Genomic DNA, 23,583 nt, shown 5'->3' on the forward strand with positions numbered 1-23,583 from the left:
TTTTTAATCCCCATTTAAAAAGGATTATGCATGATGACCAAGCAGGATTTATTCCCAAAATGCAAGAAGGGTCAACATATGAATATCAACCATTGTAATACATCACGTTAATAAAACGAGGAAAAAACCCCACTTAATCATGTCAACTGAGGCAGAATACTACCCAACGTGATCTACAGATTCACTACCATCCCTATCAAAATCCCAATGACATTTTTTTGCAGAAAGAGAAACACCCATCCTAAAATTCATATGGAATCTCAAGGGACAGCCAAAACCACCTTAAAAAAGAACAGGTAGGGACTTCCCTAGTGGTCCAGGGACTTAAGACTCTGTGTTCCCAATGCACAGGACCCTGCTTCAATCCCTGGTCAGGGAACACAATCCCACATGCCACAACTAAGCATTCTCATGCCCAACTAAAGATCCCACATGCCACAACTAACACCCAGTGCAGCCAAATTAATTAATTAATAAGTTAGAGGACATACACTTCCTGATTTCAAAACTTACTACAAAGCTACACTAATCAAAACAGTGTGATACTGGCATAAGGACATATAACCAATGGAAGAGAATAGAGCCTAGAAATAAACCCTTGCATGTACAATCGATTTTTGACAAGGATGCCAAAGACCATTTGTTATGAACTGAATGTTTGTGTCCCCTCAAAATTCATAAGCTGAAGCTCTAACCCCCAATGTGACTGTATTTGGAGGTAAGGCCTGTGGTGATAAAGGTTAAATGAGGTCATAGGGTGGAGCCCTAATGCCATAGGACTGGTGCCCTGATAAGAAGAGGGAAGTGACACCTGAGATCTTTCTCCACCAAGTGAGGACACAATGAGGCGGCTGTACTGTAAGCCTGGAAAGGAATCCTCACCAGGAGTTGAATCAGCCAACACCTTGATCTTGGACTTGGTTTGTTTTTTTTTAATTTATTTAATTAATTTATTTATTTTTGGCTGTGTTGGGTCTTTGTTGCTGCACGAGGGTTTTCTTTTAGCTGTGGCGAGCAGGGGCTACTCTTCATTGAGGTGCGCAGGCTTCTCATTGCAGTGGTTTCTCTTGTTGAGGAGCATAGGCTCTAGGCACACAGGCTTCAGTAGTTGTGGCATGCAGGCTCTAGAGCACAGGCTGACTAGTTGTGGCACAGGGGATTAGTTGCTCCGTGGCCTGTGGGATCTTCCCAGACCAGGGCTCGAACCCATGTCCTCTGCATTGGCAGGCAGATTATTCATCACTGCACCACCAGGGAAGCCCAATCTTGGACTTCTTAGTTTCCAGAAATGTGAGAAATAAATTTCTGGTTTTTAAGCCACCTGGTCTGTGGTATTTTGTTATGGCAGCTTAAGCTAACACATTCAGTGGGGGAAAAAAAAAAAGACTTCCAAAAATGTTACAGGGAAAACTGGATAACCACACGTAGAAAAATTTGAAGTTGGACCCTTATCTTATACCACATATAAAAATTAGCTCAAAACAGATCAAAGACTAAAACATAATACCTAAAAATATAAAATCCCTTAGAAAATGTAGGGGCAAATCTTCATAATCTTGGATTTAGCAATGAGTTCCTGGATATGACACCCTGAGCACAGGCAACAAGAGAAAAAATAGATAAACTGAACATCATAAAAATTAAAACCTTCTCGCATCAAAGGACACTATCAAGAGAGTAGACAGACAACTCACTGAATGAGAAAATATTTGCAAGTAGTATATCTGATAAAGGATTACTATGCAAAATACATGAACTCCTACACCTCAACAACAAAAACAAACAGCCCAATTCAAAAATGGACAAGGGATTTGAATAGACATTTCTCCAAAGAAGGCACAGAAATAAATGGTCAAAAAGCAAATGAGGGCTTCCCTGGTGGCGCAGTGGTTGAGAGTCCACCTGCTGATGCAGGGGACATGGGTTCAAGCCCTGGTCTGGGAGGATCCCACATGCCGCGGAGCAACTGGGCCCGTGAGCCATGGCCGCTGAGCCTGCACGTCCGGAGCCTGTGCTCTGCAACAAGAGAGGCCACAGCAGTGAGAGTCCCACGCACCGCAATGAAGAGTGGCCCCCGCTTGCCGCAACTAGAGAAAGCCCTCGCACAGAAACGAAGACCCAACACAGCCAAACATAAATAAATAAATTTTAAAAAAAAAGGTTGAAGCCAGATTGTAAAGCCATTTAAAAAAAAAAAAAAAAAGCATATGAAAAGATGCTCAATATCATTAGTCATCATGGAAATGCAAAACGAAACCACAGTGAGTTACCACTTCACACCCATTAGGATGACTATGAACAAAATAATGGAAAAATAACAAGTATTGACAAGGATGTAGAGAATCTGGAAACTTCGTGAATTGCTAGTGGGGATATAACATAGTACTGCCATTGTGGAAAAGTGTGGCCATTCTTCAGAAATTTAAACATAGAATTACCATATGATCCAGCAGTTTTACTCCTAGGATTATACCCCAAAGTACTGAAAGTAGGGAAAGTACAAGTACAGATCTGTATACCAATGTTCATAGCAGCATTATGCACAATAATCAACAGGCAGAAACACCCAAGTAATCTATCAACAAATGATGGGTAAACAAAACATGGTATCTACAAACAGTGCAGTTATTATTCAGCTGTAAAGAAAGAATGTTGTCCTGACACCTGCTACAACACGGATGAACCTTGAGGACATTATGCTAAGTGAAATAAGCCAGGACATAAAGGGCAAATGTTGTATGACCTCACTTATATGACGTACTTAGAATAGGCAAATTCTCTGAGACAGAAAAATGGAAAGGGGGAGAGTGAAGAGTTACTGTTTAATGGGTGCAGAGTTTCTGTTTCAGATAAACCAGTTTGGAAACAGATTTGCTGATAGCTATACAATATTGTGAATGCATCTAATGCCACTGAGTTGTACAGTCACAAATGGCTTAAATGGTACATGTAACATTGTATATTATTTTACCACAAGAAAAAAGGCAATTATTAATTCTACTAAGTGATACAGAAAAGTATGAACAATATGCCAATTTTTTTAAATTTACAATGTGTAAAACAATGTAAACACATAGATCTCTCCAGTGTGAGTTTTCTAGGATTGAGGAAACGAGCTGCACAGAAAGCACCACAGTACTTCTCTAGAGGATGCTGTTTGGTGTGTCTGGACGAAACCTACACCGGGCGCAGTGGTGGTGAGTTCTCTTTGTCTAAGGGGAAGCTACAGGAGTTTCTCCTGTTTGCTTACGTTTCTCACTCGATTTCTCTAAAGTGACCATGCACTGCTTCTGTTTTAAGACTTTTTTTAATTAGACAGAAATGCTCTTTCACCTGTGACAACACTATGTGGACAGCAAGTAAAGGGCTGGGTGGGTCACATGCAGGAAGTGCACAGCAGACCTCAGGGGCCTCCCCTAGTCATGGGGAAAAGTCTTCCCGGAGGTGAATCCTCTGATGCTGGGACATGTTGGAGCTGTGCCGGAAGGCCTTGCCACACTCGCCGCACGTGTACGGCTTCTCCCCGGTGTGAATCCTCCGGTGCTGCAGGAGGTATGTGCCCTGGCTGAAGGCTTTCTTGCAATCAGTGCATTTGTACGGCTTCTCTCCGTGGTGTGACCTCTGATGGTGGATGAGTCTGGAACTGTTGTGGAAGGCCTTCCCACACTCACCACACTTGTAGGGTTTCTCTCCCGTGTGGATCCTCTGATGCTGGATGAGGTGGGTGCTCTGGCTGAAAACCTTGCCACAGTCATTACATTCATAGGGCTTTTCTCCGGTGTGGCTTCTCTGATGTTCAACAAGCTTGGTTTTTTGGATGAAGGCTTTCTCACATTCATTACATTTATAGGGTTTTTCTCCAGTGTGAATTCTTTGATGTTGAATAAGGTTAGAACTCTGGGTAAAGCCTTTGCCACATTCTTTGCACTCATATGGCTTCTCTCCAGTGTGAGTCCGACGATGTCGGATGAGGATTGAGCCGTCACTGAAGGCCTTCCCACAGTCGTTGCACTTGTAGGGCTTCTCTCCAGTGTGGATCCTCTGGTGATAAATGAGGGATGAGTAGGCACTGAAGTGCTTCCCACACTCACTACACTTGTAGGGCTTCTCCCCAGTGTGGATCCTTTGATGCTTCATGAGATTTGGCCTCTGATTGAACGTCTTCCCGCACTCATCGCAGCGGTAGGGGATCTCCCCGGAGTGCATCCTGCGATGATTGATGAGTTCGCAGCTCTGGTGGAAGGCTTTCCCACACTCGTCGCACTTGTAAGGCTTCTCTTCGCTGTGCAGCCGCTGGTGCTTGGCAAGGTTAGCACTGTACCTGAAGGCTTTCCCACAGCAACCACAATAATGCAATTTTTTTCCAATAGGAATTTTGTGATCTTCTTTAACAACTAAATTTGCAGTGAAAACTTCCCCTAAATCACGCACCATATTTGTTTTTTTGGACCTGTGTACACGCTTATGGTTATTAAGATACGATCTCTGTTCAAAACTCTGCTCACATATATCGCATTTGTGAGGTCTCTGATCAGGGAGAGTGCTTGACCCCAACCTGAGGTTTCCCCCAGACTCCAGGCCACTCTCCTTGTTGGCCAGTGTGACTGGTCTGGGGCCTTTCTGCTCCACAGGCCCGTCCATGCTCCCCTCTGGCTCCCTGACATGCTCACAGGCTTCTCCTGGCTCAGGTCCCTGGAGAAAACTCCCCCTGAGTCGGTCCAGTTCTTCCCCATAGAGCATCTCGCTTGAAGTCAACTCCTGATTCTCAGTCCTGGTCCCATGAGCTGAAACAACAAATGGAACACCTCAGGGTCACCTGTTCTGACTCTGGAAGGAAGGTATAAAGATGCTGCTGACCACCTGTGAAGTACCATCTCCATCATCTCCAAAGTCACAAAAACACCATCTCCAAAGTCTTGCAGACATGAGAGCCTGGAGCCCAGAGGCTTAAAAGCCTCGCCCAGGGCTGCAATCTCGCGGCAGCACAAGCATCCGCCCAACTCTTAACACCCACACCATTCCTGCCTGCCTTCTGCCCACAGAGCATGCTTGGTTGGGACTGCAGGATACCTATCCTCATCACAAAAGGACAGAAGATGGAAGCTTCATAGCATCATGGAAACCAGAGCAAGGAGGGGTCCCAAAACTCATGAAGGATATCTGACAAAGAAATTAAAGCTGAGCGAGTGTAAGGCTGCCTAACAATAGCTAATCCACCCCAAAATCCATGGTGGGAAAACCAGCTGCCTCCCCAGAAGGGCAGAGAGCAGAGCTCATGCCAACTGAGGAAGAGAGGGTAGAGCACACAGAGGCTGGGTCCCTCAGCCCTCCCTAGCAGGCCACGCCCATTCCCAGGGCTCTTCCCAGGGGCCTGAGAGGCCGGGAGCCACCAGCGCCTTAAACTCAAGATGTAACACGGGATGCCCTCAAGTCTGAGGCCCATGTCTCCACCCTTTCTTCCCTGACGAGGCACACAGTGACTCCACTTGCAGGACTACACTCACCAGAAATGCATTCTCTGTGAGCCAAGACACGCACACACACACAGCCCCAAAATGGGGACAACCAAATGCCCTGCAGAAGTACAATGGAAAATACTTGTGGTGTGTTCACGACAGAACAGCGAACAGACTGAACAAACTCCATACAACATGGCAGGCTCACCACATGCAGGTGCCCCATAGGAGTCAGATAGAAGGGCTGGTGGGGAGCAGTGAGAAATGATGGAGGAGGACCTGTGGGCTCCCAGGGAACTAGATTATGTTCTCTATTTTGATCTGGATGATGGATTTTCGTAAAAATCGACTGAGCTGTAAATAGGGTCTGTCCCATTTCTGTAAGTATTTATATTTGAATAAATAAATTTACAAACGTGAAATTCAAGTTCTTTGAGCCAATAGTTCCTTCCTAGGACATCAGCAAGACACCTGCAAAAAGTCACTCATCAGCATTCTCTGTGGCAATGAACCCAGAGGACACCATTCCCCACAGCACACCATTCCCCATAGCACTTCCACTGAGAGCAGTGACCGCAGCTCATGCGCACAGAAATAGAAATGCATTCAGTGAAAAATCCAGCGACCCTTCAATGCACACAGATCACTGCATTCCTAGCGATGTCTGTGTGCAGGTACAGACCAGACTTCACTGGAAAATGGACAGCATGTACACACCGGAACACATTTGTATTTGGGTGCTGAAATCTGGGGTGATGTGTACTCCCTCCCTTTCCTATAATAGCCTGCAATCATCTAGTAGGTTAACTTAGAAGAGAGCAAACGAAGCGATGTTCTCCATCGCTATGGCCCCGCCTGACGGTCTGACGCCCCTCAGAGGGCATGAGCCCTGGACAGCAGGGCTCCATGGAGTCCTGGGGGTCTGGCCTTCCTTCACAGCACACCCGAGTGCCTTCCCCTCTTCTCCTCCACCAACACTGCCCCCTCTTACCCTCCTAGAAGATTCAGCTCAAGAATCACCCTATAAATAAGCAACAAGGATATACTGTGCTGCACAGGTAAACATAGCCATTACTTTGTAGCAACTTTAAATGAAATATAATCTGTAAAAATACTGAATCGCTACACTGAACACCTGAAACTAACAGAATATTGTAAATCAACTATACTTCAACTAAAAGAAAAAGTCACCCCACTGTGGCACCCAGGCTGGCAAAGGTGACCTGGGTTTCAGCAGAGGCCACTCCCAGGGCTACTGCACTGGCCATAATGCATCCTCCTCCAAATTCATGAGTCGGCTGACACTACATATCGTGGACCCCCACACATGCTTGTTCAGCAAGTGAGTCAGGAAGTCAGCCCCCCTACGCACCTGAGCCATCGATGGTCGGTCGCTCTCTCCCCTGCACGTCCGGGACCCACGGCTCATCCCCTCGCTCCAACTGTGTAATCACCTCTGGCTTGGGGCCTGCAGGTCCAGCTCCTGGGAAGGAGACGGGGCCTGGGATTGATGCCAAGGACACAGTGTGGGCTCACCCTGGGGCTGGCGGGGGAGAGGACACACAGGTACAGGGGGTGATGGGAAGTCTGGAAACTCCCTGGAGAGGTGGATGTGGTCATGAAGATGAAGATCTGAGCACAGAGGACTCTCTCCACCAGGAGATGCACCTACATTGGGCCTGGAGCAGGGAGGCAGTCTTATCTGGTGCTGGCGAACCCAGCCCCACCCAGGGCCCTCCTCTGTGCAGACCAGGCCTGCCTGGGACGAGGGTCAGTGACACCCATCTCTGGGCCCAGGGGATGAGGCCCCCAGCCCAGCCCCTGCTGAGCCCTGAGCCCCCAGGACTATTCCCTGAGTTGCATCCCAGGAAGGGGCCTCACCCAGCGAGACCAGGTTCCTGTAGGTTTCCAGCATCACATCCCTGTAGAGGCCCTTCTGAACAGGGCCCAAACGGCCCCACTCCTCCCTGGAGAGGAGCACGGCCACGTCCTCGAAGGTCACTTCAGCCTGGAACAACAAGAGCTGCTGCAGGCCCAAGCGTGGCTCAGGCTGGGCCCGGGCTAGAGAAGCAGCACAGGGGTGATCACAGGCCTGATCCCTCAGCGTGGCCCTAGGGGGTGACCTGACCCCTTGGCTGCTGAGCCAGCTCACTCAGGGAGGTTGGGGGATTCCCAGGGTCACCCTTCTTCTTCTCAGCGCCCCACAGCAGAGACGCCTGACAGTGTTTGTTGAGGCCAAGCAGACAGGGAAGCCCTGGGAGAAGACCTCACGCCTTCTGGGGAAAACAGATGCTCACCTGGGGCAGGGCAGACAGATACAAAGCTGCCATCGCCTAGTACCCTGGGCTTCCCGGGGATTGAGGCAGGAGCCAGTCACTCAGGTGCTGAGGGAAGAGAGAGGCACATGTGGAGGTCCAGCCGGGCCCCTCCTGCAGCCGCAGCCTCAGGGCTCGGCCTTCCGGGCAGACTCTGCTCCCTGCAGACACGTACAACATTTCAGGTCATCTGCCCCCACCTCCTCCCGGGCACCAAGTAGTCTCATTCAAGAGGAGGATGGAGACAGTCATTCACTTTACATGAAAGAAGAAAGATAACACATTAAGGGCTGAGGAAAAAAAAAGGAGTTAAACGAAAAAAAAATCAATAGAAGGCATAAAGCAAAGTCAAAGATGAGGCAAAAAATACAAAACTAGTAAAAACAAGACCAATGGATGTGTAACAGTTAGAAGTAAAAGGATTAAGCTCACCTACTGGAAGCACAAGACTCTCCAATTAGATACACAAAATGCACGTATATAACCTACAATAACACAGAAAGGCTAAATATAAGACAGACCAAAGAAACACTAATTAAAATAAAGCTATAATAGCTATATTTACCTTTTCTGTATCTTTAAAGCTCTTTATTGGAGTATGACGTTTATACAGCAGAGTTGACAACCCGAACACACAGCTCGAGGGGCCCGGTCCACAGAACCAGGCCCTGGCAGCCCTGCCGCCGCTGCAGGCTCTGCCTACTTGCCGGCCTCCCAGGAGAGCCTCTGCCGGGCTCCTGGCAGCACAGATCAGCGCCCTGCAGACTCTGTCAGAGGGGCTATGCCTTCTGCACTCCGTGCTGCCTTCTTCTCCTTAGCACGGTGTTTGCGAGCTGAACATGCTTTGCTGCATGTGCCTTAGCGATGTTTATACCAATCAAAACAAGACTGAAAGCAAAAATCATTATTAGGAACAAAAGCAGACACCGGGTATTAATAAAACGAAAAATCCACCAAAAGCTGTAATTACAAACATGTGTATCTACAAACAAATCCTTGAAGCGTAGAAAGCCAAAGCTAAGTGCAGTGCCAAAGAGAAACGTGCAAACCCTCCCCTGGAATGAGAGATTTTAACACACTTCCCTCAGAAATGAGTGGATCAAATAGAGGATACTTACTTAAAGCACAGAGAATACACTTTTTCAAAATGTACACTGAAATTGTAAGAAACAACACACACCAGGCAAAAAAGAAAGTTTCAAAATATTCCAGGGACTTCCCTGGTGGGCCAGTGGTAAAGAATCTGCCTTCCAATGCAGGGGATGTGGGTTTGATCACTGCTCGGAGAACTAAGATCCCACATGCCACGGGGCAATTAAGCCCGCGTGCCACAACTTCTTAGTCCACACGCCCTGGAGCCTGCACGCCACAACTAGAAGACAAAACCCACACACCACAACTAGAGAGAAGCCCACACGCTGCAACAAAGAGCCCGCACACCGCAACAAAAGATCCCGCGTGCCACAACTAAGACCAAACGCACCCAAAAATAAATAAAATAAAATAAATAAATAATAAAAAATATGGGCTTCCCTGGTGGCGCAGTGGTTGAGAGTCCGCCTGCCGATGCAGGGGACACGGGTTCTTGCCCCGGTCCGGGAAGATCCCACATGCCGCGGAGCAGCTGGGCCCGTGAGCCACGGCCGCTGAGCCTGCGCATCCGGAGCCTGTGCTCCACAACATGGGAGTCCGCGGCAGTGAGAGGCCCGCATACCACAAAAAAATAATAATAATAAATCTTAAAAAATGTGTGTGTGTATATATATATATACATATATATGTGTGTGTGTGTGTGTATATATATATATATATATATATATAAAACACAAAAAGCTCCAAAGGCTGATATCATTTGGCAAACTTTCATATTGTTGTTCCACTAGAAGTATCTGATTTAAAAAAGAACCCCCCCTTCAAGAAAAACATAGAAATGGAAATTAAGGTGGAAATGGAAACAGAGACTACCTAAGGGAAACCTTAATGCACTTATTTTAACAAAGAGATGGAAATAATAATCTAAGCGTTCAACAAGAAACCAGGCACAGAATAAGAAAGCAATTCAAGGAAAGAAGATGAAAAAAAATAAACACAGTTTAAAGAAACAGAAAATAATCTCAAACTTGGTTCTTTGAAAATGCTAATAAAATACACAAATGTCTGGCAAGTCCAATGTGGGGAAGGGGAAAAGGTGGGAAAGGAAATACTATTAAGAACAAAAAAGGGAACACAACTCTACATACCACACATTAAGAGTGGCGGTTCTCAGAGTGCAGGCCAAGACCCTGGCACTCCTAGCACTCAAGTCTGTTTCATAACAACGCTAAGGGAACACAACAGAAGCATTAGCATTAGTCAGCGACAAGAGGCAGATGCTTGCTCCCTCACCCAGCTGCTACGTAACAGTGTACCAAAGACCCTAGCCAATGCATTAAGTCACAGAAAAAGAAATAGAAGCTACAGTTCCGTGGTTAGGACTCCGTGCTCCCACTGCAAGGGACACGGGTTTGATCCCAGGTTGGGGAACTAAGATTGCACATGCCACCACGCAACCAAAATAAAAAAGAAGAAGAAGAAAAAAGACAACCTACATAGAAAATCCGAGAGTATCAACCTAGTGTTGGGATGATAAAAGTTCAACAGGATTGCCATATACAAGGTCAATAGACTAATTAATATTACTCCCATATACTAACAATCAGCAACCAAAAAAAACAGCATTCCTAACAGCTACAAAAACTATACAGCACCTACGAAATCTAACAAAACAAATGTAACTTTATGGACAAGATGATAAAACTTCATTGAAGGACACACACATAAAAAAACAAAACCTATGGAGAAAAAGACAACGTTCATAAACAGGAGGGCTCAATATCACAAAAATGTCAGTTCTCCCCAAATGAATCTATTAATTCTGTACAAGCAAAACTGCAACGGGACATATCATGATATCTGACCAAAATGACTCTAAATATCACAAGAGTAATGCTCTAAGATTAACCAAGGCGATGCCAAAGAAGAACTAAGGCAGAGCCATGCCCTACCAGATATCAAGTCTTATTATAAGACTGTGGTAATAAAAGTGAGATACAGCTGTCCCTAGGTGTCCATGCAGAATTGATTCCAGGACCCCAATAGGATACCAAAATCTAAAAATACTCAACTCCCTTATATAAAATGGCATAGTATTTGCATATAACCCACACACATACACATCCCCCGTATACTTTAAATCATCTCTAGATTACTTACAATACTTAACACAATGTAGATGCTATGTAAATAGTTGTAGATACAATGGAAATACTATGTAAAGACTTGCCAGGTGGGTCTTCCCTGGTGGCGCAGTGGTTAGGAATCCACCTGCTGATGTAGGGGACATGGATTCGAGCCCTGGTCAGGGAAGATCCCACACGCCACGGAGCAACTAAGCCTATGTGCCACAACTACTGAGCCTGCGCTCTAAAGCCCGCGTGCCACAACTACTGAAGCTCGCATGCCTAGAGCCTGTGCTCCGCAACACAGAGAAGCCACCGCAACGAGAAGCCTGCGCACCACAATGAAGAGTAGCTCCCACTCACCGCAACTAGAGAAAGCCCGCGCGCAACAACGAAAACCCAACGCAGCCATAAATAAACAAATAAACAAATAAATAAATAAAAATTTATACAAAGTTGCTAGGTGTAGCAAATCCAAGTTTTACTTTTTGGAACTTTCTGCAATTTTTTTTCCTCCAACACTTTCAATCCTCAGTTGGTTGAATCCACAGATGCAGAACCCACAGATACAGAGGGCTGATTGTAAGAGCACAGGAAAGAGGATAATGGAACAGATCCACGCATATATTAATGACACACTTGCAATGTTAAGAGCAATGCACCGTTCAATAAATGAAGCTGGCACAACTGAATTTCCACAGGGAAGTAAAATTAGATCCTGCCTTCCACGGCACACAAAAATATATTTCAGACAGGCTGAAGGCCTAAATGTTTCTTTAAAATGTTTACAGCTATTATAAGGAAATAATACAGAAAACACATCATCCATAAAGGAAAAGTTGCTTAATTTTACTCCATCAAAAAAACCTTCTGTACAAGACACCACAAAATTAGAAGCAAACTGGGACTTCCCTGGTGGTCCAGTGGCTGAGACTCCACGCTCCCAATGCAGGGGGTCTGGGTTCAATCCCTGGTTAGGGAACTAGATCCCACATGCCACAACTAACAGTTCGAATGCCGCAACTAAAGATCCCGCAGGTGGCAACGAAGATCCCGAGTGCCACAACTAAGACCTGGCGCCGCCAAATAAGTAAAGAAGTATTTTTAAAAACTTAAAAGCAAACTGCAAGGTGAAAAAAAATATTTTCAAACATATGTAATAAAAGTATACAGCATATATTTAAATATACAAAACAAAAAGAAACAAACCATCAAAAATTTAAAAGGGAATTCCCTGGTGGTCCGCTGAAAACATGAGAAACATGGACTCTCAGAGTCCCGTAGGTAGTCTGGTAGTCACTCTGGAAATCGATCAGGCACCACCCGGTAGAGCTGAAACTCTGCAAACCCCTGGGTCAGGAAACCTAATTCTAGGTACGCGCCCTATAAAAACTCTTGCCAATGCACAAAAGACACACAAGGATGTTCCTGCATGTCTGTGTACAAGCAAAAAAGGGAGCAACCTCAATACTCATCATCAGGGAACAGGCAAGGTCACAGTGGTTGAAAGGAATGAACACATCACTGTCACAGAGGAGACAGAACACAAGTTATAAGACTGAGTAAAACTGGTAAGTGTAGAATATCAACAGTATGATACATAAGTAGATTTTAAAATACAGAAACACTATTAAGTGTGTAGAGGTATAAGAAAACATGCTGACAGCAAAATAACAATCAACAGAGTTATTTTTCTGGCATCTAAGAGATGGGAGAAAATACATGCAAACAACATATCTGATAGAGGTTAAGATCCAAAATATATATGGAACTCACACAACTCAATAGCAAAAAACCATATAACCCAACTTAAAAGTGGGCAAAGCACCTGAATAGACATTTCTCCAAAAAAGACATACAAATGACCAACAGCTATATGCTCAGGTGCTCAACATCACTCATCATCAGGGAACTGCAAATCAAAACCACAAGGAGAGGGCTTCCCTGGTGGCACAGTGGTTAAGAATCCGCCGGTCAATGCAGGGGACACAGGTTCGAGCCCTGGTCCAGGAAGATCCCACATGCCATGGAGCAACTAAGCCCGTGCGCCACAACTACTGAGCCTGCGCTCTAGAGCCGGCATGCCACAACTACTGAAGCCCGCATGCCTAGAGCCCATGCTCTGCAACAAGAGAAGCCACCACAATGAGAAGCACGCGCACCGCAACAAAGAGTAGCCCCCACTCTCAGCAACTAGAGAAAATCCATGTGCAAGCGAAGACCCAATGCAGCCAAAAATTAAATAAATGAATAAATTAATTTTAAAAAAACCCACAAGGAGGGGCTTCCCTGGTGGCGCAGTGGTTAAGAATACGCCTGCCAAAGCAGGGGACACGGGTTCGAGCCCTGGTCCGGAAAGATCCCACATGCCATGGAGCAACTAAGCCCGTGCGCCACAACTACTGAGCCTGTGCTCTAGAGCCCGCAAGCCACAACTACTGAAGCCCACGTGCCTAGAGCCTGTGCTCTGCATGCAACAAGAAAAGCCACTGCAATGAGAAGCCTGCACACCGCAACAAAGACCCAATGCAGCCAAAAATAAATAAAATTAATTAATTAAAAAAAAAACACAAGGAGATACCACTTCACACTTGTTAGAATGGCTACTCTCAAAAAGCAAAAGAGGAACTTTCCTGGTGGCACAGTGGTTAAGAATCCACCTGCCAATGCAAGGGACATGGGTTCGATCCCTGGTCTGAGAAGATCTCACATGCCACGGAGGAACTAAGCCCATGCGCCACAACTACTGAGCCCGTGAGCCACAACTACTGAGCCCGAGTGCCACACTACTGAAGCCCGCGCGCCTATAGAGCCCGTGTTCCACAACAAGAGAAGCCACCGCTTGCCGCAACTAGAGAAAGCCCGTGTGCGGCAATGAAGACCCAATGCAGCCAAAAATAAATTAATTTTTTAAAAAAGAACATCCTTTACCTTTTAAAAGAAAAAAGCAAAAAAAAGCATTGGTGAGGATTTGGAGAAAAGGGAACCCTTACACACTGTTGGTGGAAATGTAAATTGGTGCATCAACTATGAAAAACAGTATGAAGGTTTCTCAAAAAATTGTAAGTAGAACCACCATATGATCCAACAATCCTACTTCTCAGTATATATCCAAAGGAAATGGAATCTGGAGCTCAAAGTGAGATCTGCACTCCCGTGTTCACTGCAGCATTATTCACAACAGCTAAGGCATGGAAACAACCTAAATGTCTGTCCATGGATGAAAGGATAAAGTAAATGTGGCCAAAAATAAATAAATAAAAAACAAGGGGAAAAAAATGTGGCATATATATACAATGGAATATTATTCAGTCATAAAAAAAGGAATTCCTGCCATTGGCAACAACATGGATGAACCTGGAGAGCATTATACTAGGTGAAATAAGCCAGACACAGAAAGACAAACGCTGCATGATCTCACTTATACGTGGTATCTAAAACAGTCCAAATCATAGACTCAAGGAGTAGAATGGTGGTCGCCAGCGTTTGGGGATTAATGAAAATGGACATGTTGGTCAGAGTACAAACATTCAGTTATGCAAGATGAATAAGTTCTGGAGAGTTAATTAACAGCCAGGTAACTATAATCAACAATACTGTATTATATACTTTGAAATTTGCTAAGTAGATTTTTTTTTTTAATTTAGACTGCTACGGGTCTTAGTTGCGGCATGCGAACTCTTAGTTGCGGCATGTGGGATCTGGTTCCCCGACCAGGGGTCAAACCCAGGCCCCCTGCATTGGAAGTGCAGAGTCTTAGCCACTGGACCGCCAGGGTTTTTAACAGTTTTCTTAAATTACAAAAAAAAAGGGCGGGGGAGTGGGTGGGTTTGAAAAAACTAGCAAAAAGAGAAGTGGCAATCCCAGTCCCTGACGTTTGCTAATCCATTCTCTGTACTTAAGTTTTAACGAAAAGGATTTTTTAATGCCACATTTTAAAGGCACAAAACAATGGGGCAAATAAAAAGGTTTCAGACCTTGAATAAAAGCCTCTAGAAAGAGAAACAAAAATTTGGCTGCTGGGAGAAAGGCTTCCGTGGGCCAGAAGCAGAAGGGTGGGAAGGAACGGAGATACGTCCGGTGGGGCGGGGGGCGGGACCCGCAGGGCCGCGGGGGAAATGCGGAGGCGGGCTGACGCTGGAGGTGACGGGAGTGTGCACGGGCATGAACCCCCCGAGCTGGAGACCCGCGAGGAGGGTACCGGGGGCGGAACGAGTTGGGGGCGGAGGGGGAGAGGGGAGCACAACAGTGCGAGGCCGGCGCGCGCGGCGCCTGGTTACCGGCGGCATCTCGCGCCGCGGAAGCAGCCCCTTGGGGCGACCCGGGAGGGGAGTCCGGTGGAGAGACCCCAGGGCTGGCTTGGGACCGGTGACGGAGACTCCGCGGCGGGAGAGGGGCCTGGCAAGCAACGACCCCGACCGGGGGAGAACAGTAGGGTTCGGGGTCTTGCAGTGGGACCCGGGGCGGGAGCTCTCGGTGTCGAAGGGAGGGTCCGCGCTCGGCTCCCGGGAGGCCCAGCCGCCGCCGCCCCCGCCCCCACCGACCCACACTCACCTCAGCGCCGCCCAACAGCAGCCTGCACGACCAGGCCCCGCCTGCTGCTCCTGCCCAGCCGACCGAAACCCGACCGGAAGTGACGTGCCCTCCTCCCGGATCCCGGCGGAAGACGCCTTAGGGTCGCTCTGGGAAACGGACGCCGCGTCTCGGTGGTCGGCCGCCTCGAGGAAAGTAGAAGCTGCATCGTAGATCGGGAACGCTGCCACCAGGTGGCAGTCTGGAACCACGACCCCCAGGCTTCGCAGCGAAGGCAAGGCGGCGGCTTTGGTGACCAGCAGATTGCCAGTAATTCTCCTTTTCAGTGAAACTCAAGGCACTGCAACCAACAAAAGTTCAGGCAGGCCCTTTCCTTTGCAGCTAAAGGCAGAAAGCCACGCCTTTTCTCAGGGCCATGTGAAGAGGATACTTACTGGTCAAAGCAGCCCGTTTTAGTTTAACCCACTGCCCCCAGCCCCAACTCCTGTACCCCGCATGCCTAGAGCCCGTGCTCTAGGGTATAAATGGGGTCCAGTGTCCACTCAGGGTCTGAGTGCCCGAATGCTCCTGGAGCAAACTCTCCCTGTTGGCCAGTCCCCTGGACAAAGCCCCAGGCCACTTTACCCAGAAGGGAGCAATACTGCAAGCAGGTTATGGTTCAGGCAAACATGTCCAGTACCCTTTCCTTCAGAAGGAACCATTGCCCTCCTCTCATGACCGAGGTCCTAGCCCTACTGGGTCACTGTCTAGGCGTGGGTGGCATAGGACACGTGGGGCCCCAGGAAGGCAAGACTAGAACTGAGGTTCACACTAGAGACAGGTATGAACCATGAAAACAAGTAGCCACCTGGCAACCAGTGAGGCCCTACTACCCAGGAGGAACCCTGCCAGTCTCCCGGAACAGCCAAGGGGACCAGTTCTCATGCGTGAGACTCAGGAAGGTGGCTGCCAGAGACTCCAGCCAGTGCCCTTGTGCCCACTCTGTAAAGGTGCATCCCACCTCAGCCTGCCATCCACCCTTGCTGTCCCAATCGGCCTACCACTCACTCCAGTGGTCAGTTAGGCACACTGGCTTGCAGCTCCTGCTTTCACATCAGCTCACAAGGGGTACCACTAGAGGCAGGAGGCTCTGGCTGGCCTCTGGGAAGCAAGTGTCCTGGTCCTGAGGCACTGATGGGCCTCCACTCCCATTCTGGTGCCCAGTCTGCCCTGGCTCTATCAGCTTTGACCAGTCTATCATTTAGTCTGGGACAAGGTGCTAGTGGGCTATTGCCAAAAAGGAAGCCCATCTGTTGAGAAACTAGTCTGGTCCTTCCATTGCAAGGCAGCACCCCTGCTCTCCAGCCTGTGGCTCCAGGGACACCACTCTCTCACCCAACAGCACCCAAACCCTCATCCAGATTCTCCAAGTGCTCAAGACAAGTTAGTGAACAGAGGTCTGGGGGCTACACTCCTTGTGAGTGGGCTTCTCTGCTCCACGTGCAGGTGGTGGAGGATTCCAGGAGTCAAGATGTGAAGCAACCCAGCAGCCCCACCTTCTCTGTCCAAAGCTTCCACTGTTCACTAGTGCAACTACTTCATCTTCCTCCTTCCTCCCTATGTGGAACACCAGGGCACTCCTCCCAACAGGGACCCTTCCCTCTGAAACCATGGAAAAGCGCAGCTCAGCTGTGAAAAAGACAAACTTTATTGAGCCCCCAGCCCTAATTCTCTTTCTCCTGCACAGTCTTGGTTCCCCGGAGACGCCCAGTCCGGCGGGCAGCAATGAGACCCACTTTCCGGCCAGCAGGGGCATCTCTGCGGATGGTAGAGGGTTTGCCGATGTGCTGGTGGTTGCCACCTCCGAAGGGATGCTCCACAGGCTGCGGGAAGAGGGAAGTGGTGTTGGGTGTGGCCCCGACCTGCCTTAGGAGGGCTTGGGGAAGGGTATAATCAACCAGCCTGTGCTTACAAACCATCACCGAGAGCCTCACAGTACAGATCCCCCACCACAGAGAAGAGGGAACACTACAGGAAGGAGCCTGTCCACCCCATCTCACAGCCCCAGTACACTGAATACCCCCACCACTGTCCATTTCTGGGCCACTTACATTCATGGCCACACCCCGCACACGTGGCCAACAATTCCTCTTTGCCTTATACTTGTGGTAGGCACGGCCGGCCTTCAGAATGGGCTTGTCAATGCGGCCACCTCCAGCCACCACACCTGTTGGAGACCAGGGACCTCAGGGAGATGTATCACACCCTGCCCAGCACTGGGGGACCTTCCCATCAGGCAGAGCATCCCCTGCTCGGTCCGTGCCAGTGTCCCACCCCCGTGTGTCATACAGCATCACACGTTCCCAGGAACCTCAGAAATGCCTCGAAACCATCACCAAGCACCAAGTCCCCTTGCAGCCTATCAGCCGACAAGTTTCTTCAGGCGCTGCAGGGTCGTTAAGCCAGGGCTTTATTCACATCGTCTGGAATGCCTGCCTTGATCCACGGTTCTCCAGGAAGTTGTCCCCTTTGCAGGGTCTGACACTGCACTCCTGCAAGCACCTCCCCGCCCCAAACAGGACAGCTGACCCAGCCTGCCACTTCTCTGCCATTGTTTTGTTTATCCTGTGAGCACATCCTCAAGAGCCTCCCCCATGCAAGACTGGCTTTGCCACATGGATTCAAAGATGTTGACAAAAACCAAAGTAAACAAACTTGGGTTCATGTGCTTTTTTCCTGGGTGCCTTTAAGGAAATCACACATATCTTGGTAGGATGTTAACGGGCAGGGATCACATAAGTCCAGGTTATCCCCAAGCGCAGACGAGTCTGCCTTAAGAGTCTCAGCGGGTTCGGTCTCATTCAATACCCAACCAGCAGTTAAGTAGGAACTGCTGTGCCCGCTTTAGAGCTGTGCTCAAGCTTACACAGCCCACACTTCAGTGAAGCAGGCAGCTGGGTTCCAGGTCCCTATCTAGCTGCTGGCTGTCCACAGGAGACCCACAGCATTCAACCGACACCTTCCACTCACCGACCACAGCCCTGTTGGCGGAAGAGATGACCTTCTTAGAGCCCGAGGGCAGCTTCACTCTGGTCTTCTTTGTCTCAGGGTTGTGGGAGATGACAGTCGCATAGTTCCCAGAGGCCCTGGCCAGCTTGCCCCGGTCACCAGGTTTCTCCTCCAGACAACACACGATGGTGCCCTCGGGCATGGTGCCCACCGGGAGCACATTGCCAATGTTGAGCTGGGCTGCAAGGGGAAGCAGCAGCAGCCGGCAGTCAACAGCGTAAGGTGGTGTCCTAACCACTGCTTGCCAAAAACAAAGCCAGCGCAGCACTCCACAGCCAGCCTCCTCCTACAGTTCTCCAGGCACCCACCGAGTATGCGTGGCCAAGCAGGTCTGCTGCCTCAGTGTTCCTCCCCCGACCCAAGGCGTAAACCTCAAGGAACCGCAGGTTCCTCCCCACCGCCACCTTCCATCTAGGCGCGACACTCACCCTTCTTGCCGCAGTACACGAACTGGCCAGTGTGGATGCCCTCGGCGGCGATGAACAACTCCGTCCGCTTCTTAAAACGGTACGGATCCCGGAAGACCACCTTGGCAAGGGGCGCGCCGCGGCCCGGGTCGTGGATGATGTCCTGCGGGTCGAGGCGGCTTGAGTGGCGTGGGTCCCGCCGGGCGCCCCACACCCCCACCCGCCCCAGCCCGCGCCCCGAACCTTCACGATGCCCTTGATGTAGCCGTGTCGCTCGGCGAAGTCCACGGCGCGCAGACGCGCGGCGCCCTTTCGGTGCTTCACATGCGCGCGGAACACGGAGCCGGCGCCCTTCCTCTGCCCACGGATCACGCGACCCATCGCGGCGGTCTGGGGGTGGCTCATGGTCAGCGGCCGGGCGGCCCAGGCACCCCCACCACCCCGACTTCAGGGCTCCCGCTCCCCCGGCTCCTCCCTCCAGGTCTCGGCACCCTTCGCGCCCCCCTCCCCGGCCGTGCGACCTGGCGCCTTCTGCAGAGCCGGCTGGGGTCCCTCACGGGCCCTAGGGCGCCGCATGGCGCCTGATGGCACCGGATGGCACCAGGAGGCACCAACACGTCCTACCTGCTGCCGGGCACTGCCGAAAGAGGAGACGCGGCCCTTGAGAGCCGCCCTACCTTCCGGGGTGGGGCCGAGAGCCCTTAACCTTCCGGCCAGGAGCGGCGGCCGCCACCGCAAGGCACGCCGGGACTTGTAGTCCTCTCGCGGGCGCCAGTGGCCCCTCCCTCGCGCCGGGGCCTCAGCGCAGGCGAACTGAGGTGGTTGGTCCCGCAGTGCGCAGAGGCTCCGGTGGTCTGGCGGGGATGCTGCTCTCCCGCCGCGGGGCCGTCGAGTGGGCGGGCAAGCCTACCAGAAAGGGAGCCTCCAGTAGGGCACATCTTTCGGGCAGGGGGCTTCTGGAGAAGTGGGAGGGGTCCTTCCAGAGAGGATCCCTGGAATTAGCCAAAGAGGCGGTGGATCCCCTGAGTGAGACCTGTCAGTAGGCGCGGACAGGGAGAGCTTAGTGACCAGGGCAGTGGGTGTGCAGGTGACGCCTGAGGAGGGAGAGCCAGCGAGGTAGGGAGAGAGTGAGGGCAGGGGTCTCAGGGAGCAGAGGGGCTTGCACTCAGGGCTCTGGGGTGGTGTGTTTGCACCAGTGCGGGCAGGTGGGTTTTGCAGGGGTGGAGGCCAGAGAGACATCAGGAGAAGGTGACAGGAGAGGGGAGGAAGGGTCCATGTGGCCACATGCTGAAGCCACAGGGGAGCACGAGGCGCCCGGAGAGACAGCCGACTCGGCAGAGATAGCTCATCCGGAGGCTGCACGGCGCACAGCAGGGCCAGGAGCTGAGGGGCACCGGGGCCGCCCTGGGGCGGGGTGACGGACTCTGGGGTCAGCTCGGGATAGGCCTGGAAGACCAGAAGGGCAGAGGAAGAGTGGGATGGAGGTGGGGACAGTGCTTGGACTTGTGGGCTGTGGGGTCCCTAGGATGGAGTATGGGGGGGCGGCCCTGAGAGAGGCAAGATGGAAACACCACAAACCCTGCCTTCAAGGAACTCCGGTCCAAGTGGGAAAAAAGTTGAGTACAGGGCAGGAGTCAGACAGGAGCAGGTGGTGCCAAGGCCTCTCTGTGCTGGGCACAGGCCTGTCACCCGCAGCCCCTGCTGCCCACCTCCTCAGGCCCCCTCCGGCACCTCGTTCATTTTGCTCTCAGGACCCCAAGCCCCTGACCTCCTCAGGTAACATTTCCCTGGGGGACTCAGGGAGCTTCTGCTTCTGTTCAGGGCTGGGGGTCTCCCGGTTCCTCCTGCCAGCTTTTGAGTCAAGCGAGGCTAAATCCAAAAGGCGATCCTGGAGGCAGCAAAGGACCTTAGAGCGAGGCTTTGGCACAAACCAACCAATCCAGAGCCCACACTCCCAGCTGTCTCCTTTATGAGACTCACACCCCACACCAATGTTTCCCTGCCCTACATCACCCCAGCGCCAGGTATGGGACAACTAGAGACCAACCATAACCTGATAACCTGCAGCCTGCTGAAATTATTCAAACACATGAGTCTCAGCTTACTCAGCGTGCCTGCTCTGCCCTGCCCATTCTTTCCTGCGGAAACCCCAGTGAAGGCTCCGGGCCACACCTTCCCTCCCCTCTTTTGCCTCCTCACCAACCTAGTGCTTCCCTGTGTGGCCCCATGTGGTGTGCCCTGCCTCCCATTCCAGAGACCCGTGAGTATAAATGTCTTCCTTCACTTCCGAGTCTGCATGTCTTACCATCCCCGATTAAAAGAAACCCGAGGAAAAAAAAAAAAAGAAAAGAAACCCGAGGTACATTTTAGCACACCATGAGGTTCCTGAGTGCTCAGGGATGGTGATGGCCTTCGGGGGCTCCGTCTGTTCCGGTTCATTGAAAGTGTTATTGCTCTGGGCCATCTACTAGACTACAGAAAATCTAGTAGATGGCCCAGACTGGCCTTGGAAACACAGCTCTTTGAAAATAATTTTTCTTTTGGCCGCACAGCTTGCGGGATCATAATTCCCTGACCAGGGATTGAGCCTGCACCCATGGCCGTGAAAACGTGGAATCCTAAGCACTGGACTGCCAGGGAATTCCCAAAAATAATTTTTAAACTGGGCTTTTCCCCTGGGAACACTTACAGCTTGGAATCCCAATCGCAGGCCGGAAATAGCTGGAAAGTAATCTGGGTTGGCCCAGAGAAAGGGCACTGTGACCATTTGGGGAACCATGCAGGCCCCTGACATTTTAAAAAAATATTTATTATTTTTTAAATAATCTTTTCAAATTAATTAATTTATTTATTTATTGGCTGCATTGGGTCTTCGTTGCTGCGCACAGGCTTTCTCTAGTTGCGGCGAGCGGAGGCTACTCTTCGTTGCAGTGCGCGGGCTTCTCATTGCGGTGGCTTCTCTTGTTGCGGAGCACAGGCTTTAGACGTGCGGGCTTCAGCAGCTGTGGCACACCGGCTCAGTAGTTGTGGCTCGTGGGCTCTAGAGCGCAGGCTCAGCGGTTGTGGCGCACGGGCTTAGTTGCTCGGCGGCATGTGGGATCTTCCCGGACCAGGGCTCGAACCCGTGTCCCCTGCATTGGCAGGTGGCGTTTTAACCACTGCGCCACCAGGGAAGTCCCTAAATATTTTTATTTATTTATTTAGGCTGCTCCGGGTCTTAGCTGCTCGTGAACTCTTTTTTTAGTTGCGGCATGCGGGATCTAGTTCCCTGACCAGGGATCGAACCCCGGCCCCCTGCATCGGGAGCACGGAGTCTTAGCCACTGGACAACCAGGGAAGTTCCCCAGGCCCCTTACTGTTAATAGTCTGTTTGCTCAGGATGATGGGACTCAGCCACGGAGGCCCTGGAATGGCCTGCAGTGGATAGAAGCAGTCTCCTTCACCCCACTCCCGGGCAGCACCCTCAGTGCCCTGGTACCTGCACCTTCCACACTGCCCAGATGTCTGCTGGGTGGACACTCTGGGCCAGGCTTTTGTGGTGGCTGAGATGGCTCTGTCCTCAGGGTCCACAGACCCAAGCATCAGCCCTGGCTCCCCCTCTTGCTCCCTGGGTCATTCTTACCTTGAGGGGGCCAGGCTAGGGCCCAGGTTTGCCAGCCCCTCCTCTAGATGGAGCAGTGTGAAGACCCTCCAGCAGGAAGTCTCCCAGTAAGTAGATCAGGACCACCAGTGAGCTCAGGGTACCTGAGCGCTTGGCTGGCGATTAATGTTAGGAAGCAGGCATATTCCCAGCCCTTTCCCATTCTCCATTCCTTCGTTTATTCACACTTTGCACAGATGCTCTCTGAGCGTGAGCAGGGAGGATGTGCGGACGGGAGAGTTGAGTTCGAGCTGGGAGGTGTGGGGTGGGAGCGCCGGGACCATGCCGCACAGGGGCCCAGGGAGAGGAGCTAGTTCCTCCGAGCGTACTTGCTTTTCTCTTCCACCTCCCCTAGGAGTCGGTCCGGGAGCTGATTCTGACCATTTCCTTACTTTGGTTTGCACCAATTTCACAGCGGCTTTGCCTGGGACCCCGGGATTTGGATCGTCGACAAGTCGGGTGTCAGGGCCCTCCCCGCGAAAAGCTCTGCGCACCCTTCCCCCGCCCTTCCCTCTCCAGGGCTGTCCAGTGTGAAGAGCTCCAGGGACCGGGGCCGCACAAAGCTGAGGCCTCCGAAGACGCAGACAGCGTCCTCCCCAGGGCTGCAGGGACCTGGGGAGGCTCCTGCTGAGTTCCAAAGAAGTTGGGGTGCCCGCCCCTACACACAGGACAGCGTGGATCTGGGAGAACACCCAGAACAGGTGGCCACGGGGGCCACACGAAGTTGGGGATGGGTGGGGGCGCAGCGAGGAGAAGCCTTGACCTGACCTCGGGGTCCCACCCCATCCGGTCCCACCCCATCCGTTCTCTCGGCAGGTCCTGGGCTGTCCTGCTGCCCCGAACCCCGCGATGCACCCAGGGACCCCAGCCCGGAGTCCCGGCTGACGACCCTCCCCTGGGCCTCTCCTTCTCCTGGTGGACCTCACCCTTTCTGGGGCCCTCCCAGCCTCATCTCTGAGCTGTCGG

At 50.7% G+C, this 23,583-nt stretch overlaps 2 protein-coding genes across 6 annotated transcripts; both read right to left on the reverse strand.

Moving 5' to 3' along the window:
• Window positions 1-668: 668 nt before the first annotated feature.
• Window positions 669-15,613, reverse strand: ZNF34 (zinc finger protein 34). Of its 5 annotated transcripts, XM_079901156.1 has the most exons (7): window positions 15,544-15,613; window positions 8,337-8,659; window positions 8,204-8,256; window positions 7,754-7,932; window positions 7,338-7,464; window positions 6,829-6,939; window positions 669-4,784 (listed from the first exon to the last, which is right to left on the reverse strand). In XM_079901156.1, exons 4-7 carry the CDS (start codon window positions 7,784-7,786, stop codon window positions 3,421-3,423), a joined length of 1,635 nt encoding a protein of 544 aa, XP_079757282.1. In that variant the 5' UTR covers window positions 7,787-7,932; window positions 8,204-8,256; window positions 8,337-8,659; window positions 15,544-15,613; the 3' UTR covers window positions 669-3,420. The 5 variants fall into 5 exon arrangements, with proteins under 5 accessions (XP_079757282.1, XP_079757279.1, XP_079757281.1 ...); XM_079901153.1 differs by lacking the exon at window positions 8,204-8,256 and having other exon boundaries at window positions 7,754-7,840; XM_079901155.1 differs by lacking the exon at window positions 8,204-8,256.
• Window positions 15,614-17,186: 1,573 nt separating this feature from the next.
• Window positions 17,187-19,665, reverse strand: RPL8 (ribosomal protein L8). The gene is made up of 6 exons (XM_079902076.1): window positions 19,602-19,665; window positions 19,221-19,367; window positions 18,999-19,140; window positions 18,532-18,750; window positions 17,613-17,728; window positions 17,187-17,384 (listed from the first exon to the last, which is right to left on the reverse strand). Exons 2-6 carry the CDS (start codon window positions 19,356-19,358, stop codon window positions 17,226-17,228), a joined length of 774 nt encoding a protein of 257 aa, XP_079758202.1. The 5' UTR covers window positions 19,359-19,367; window positions 19,602-19,665; the 3' UTR covers window positions 17,187-17,225.
• Window positions 19,666-23,583: the final 3,918 nt, after the last annotated feature.

The sequence above is a fragment of the Stenella coeruleoalba genome (assembly GCF_951394435.1).
Source record: "Stenella coeruleoalba genome assembly, chromosome: 17".
In the NCBI taxonomy this organism is placed as follows: Eukaryota; Metazoa; Chordata; class Mammalia; order Artiodactyla; family Delphinidae; genus Stenella; species Stenella coeruleoalba.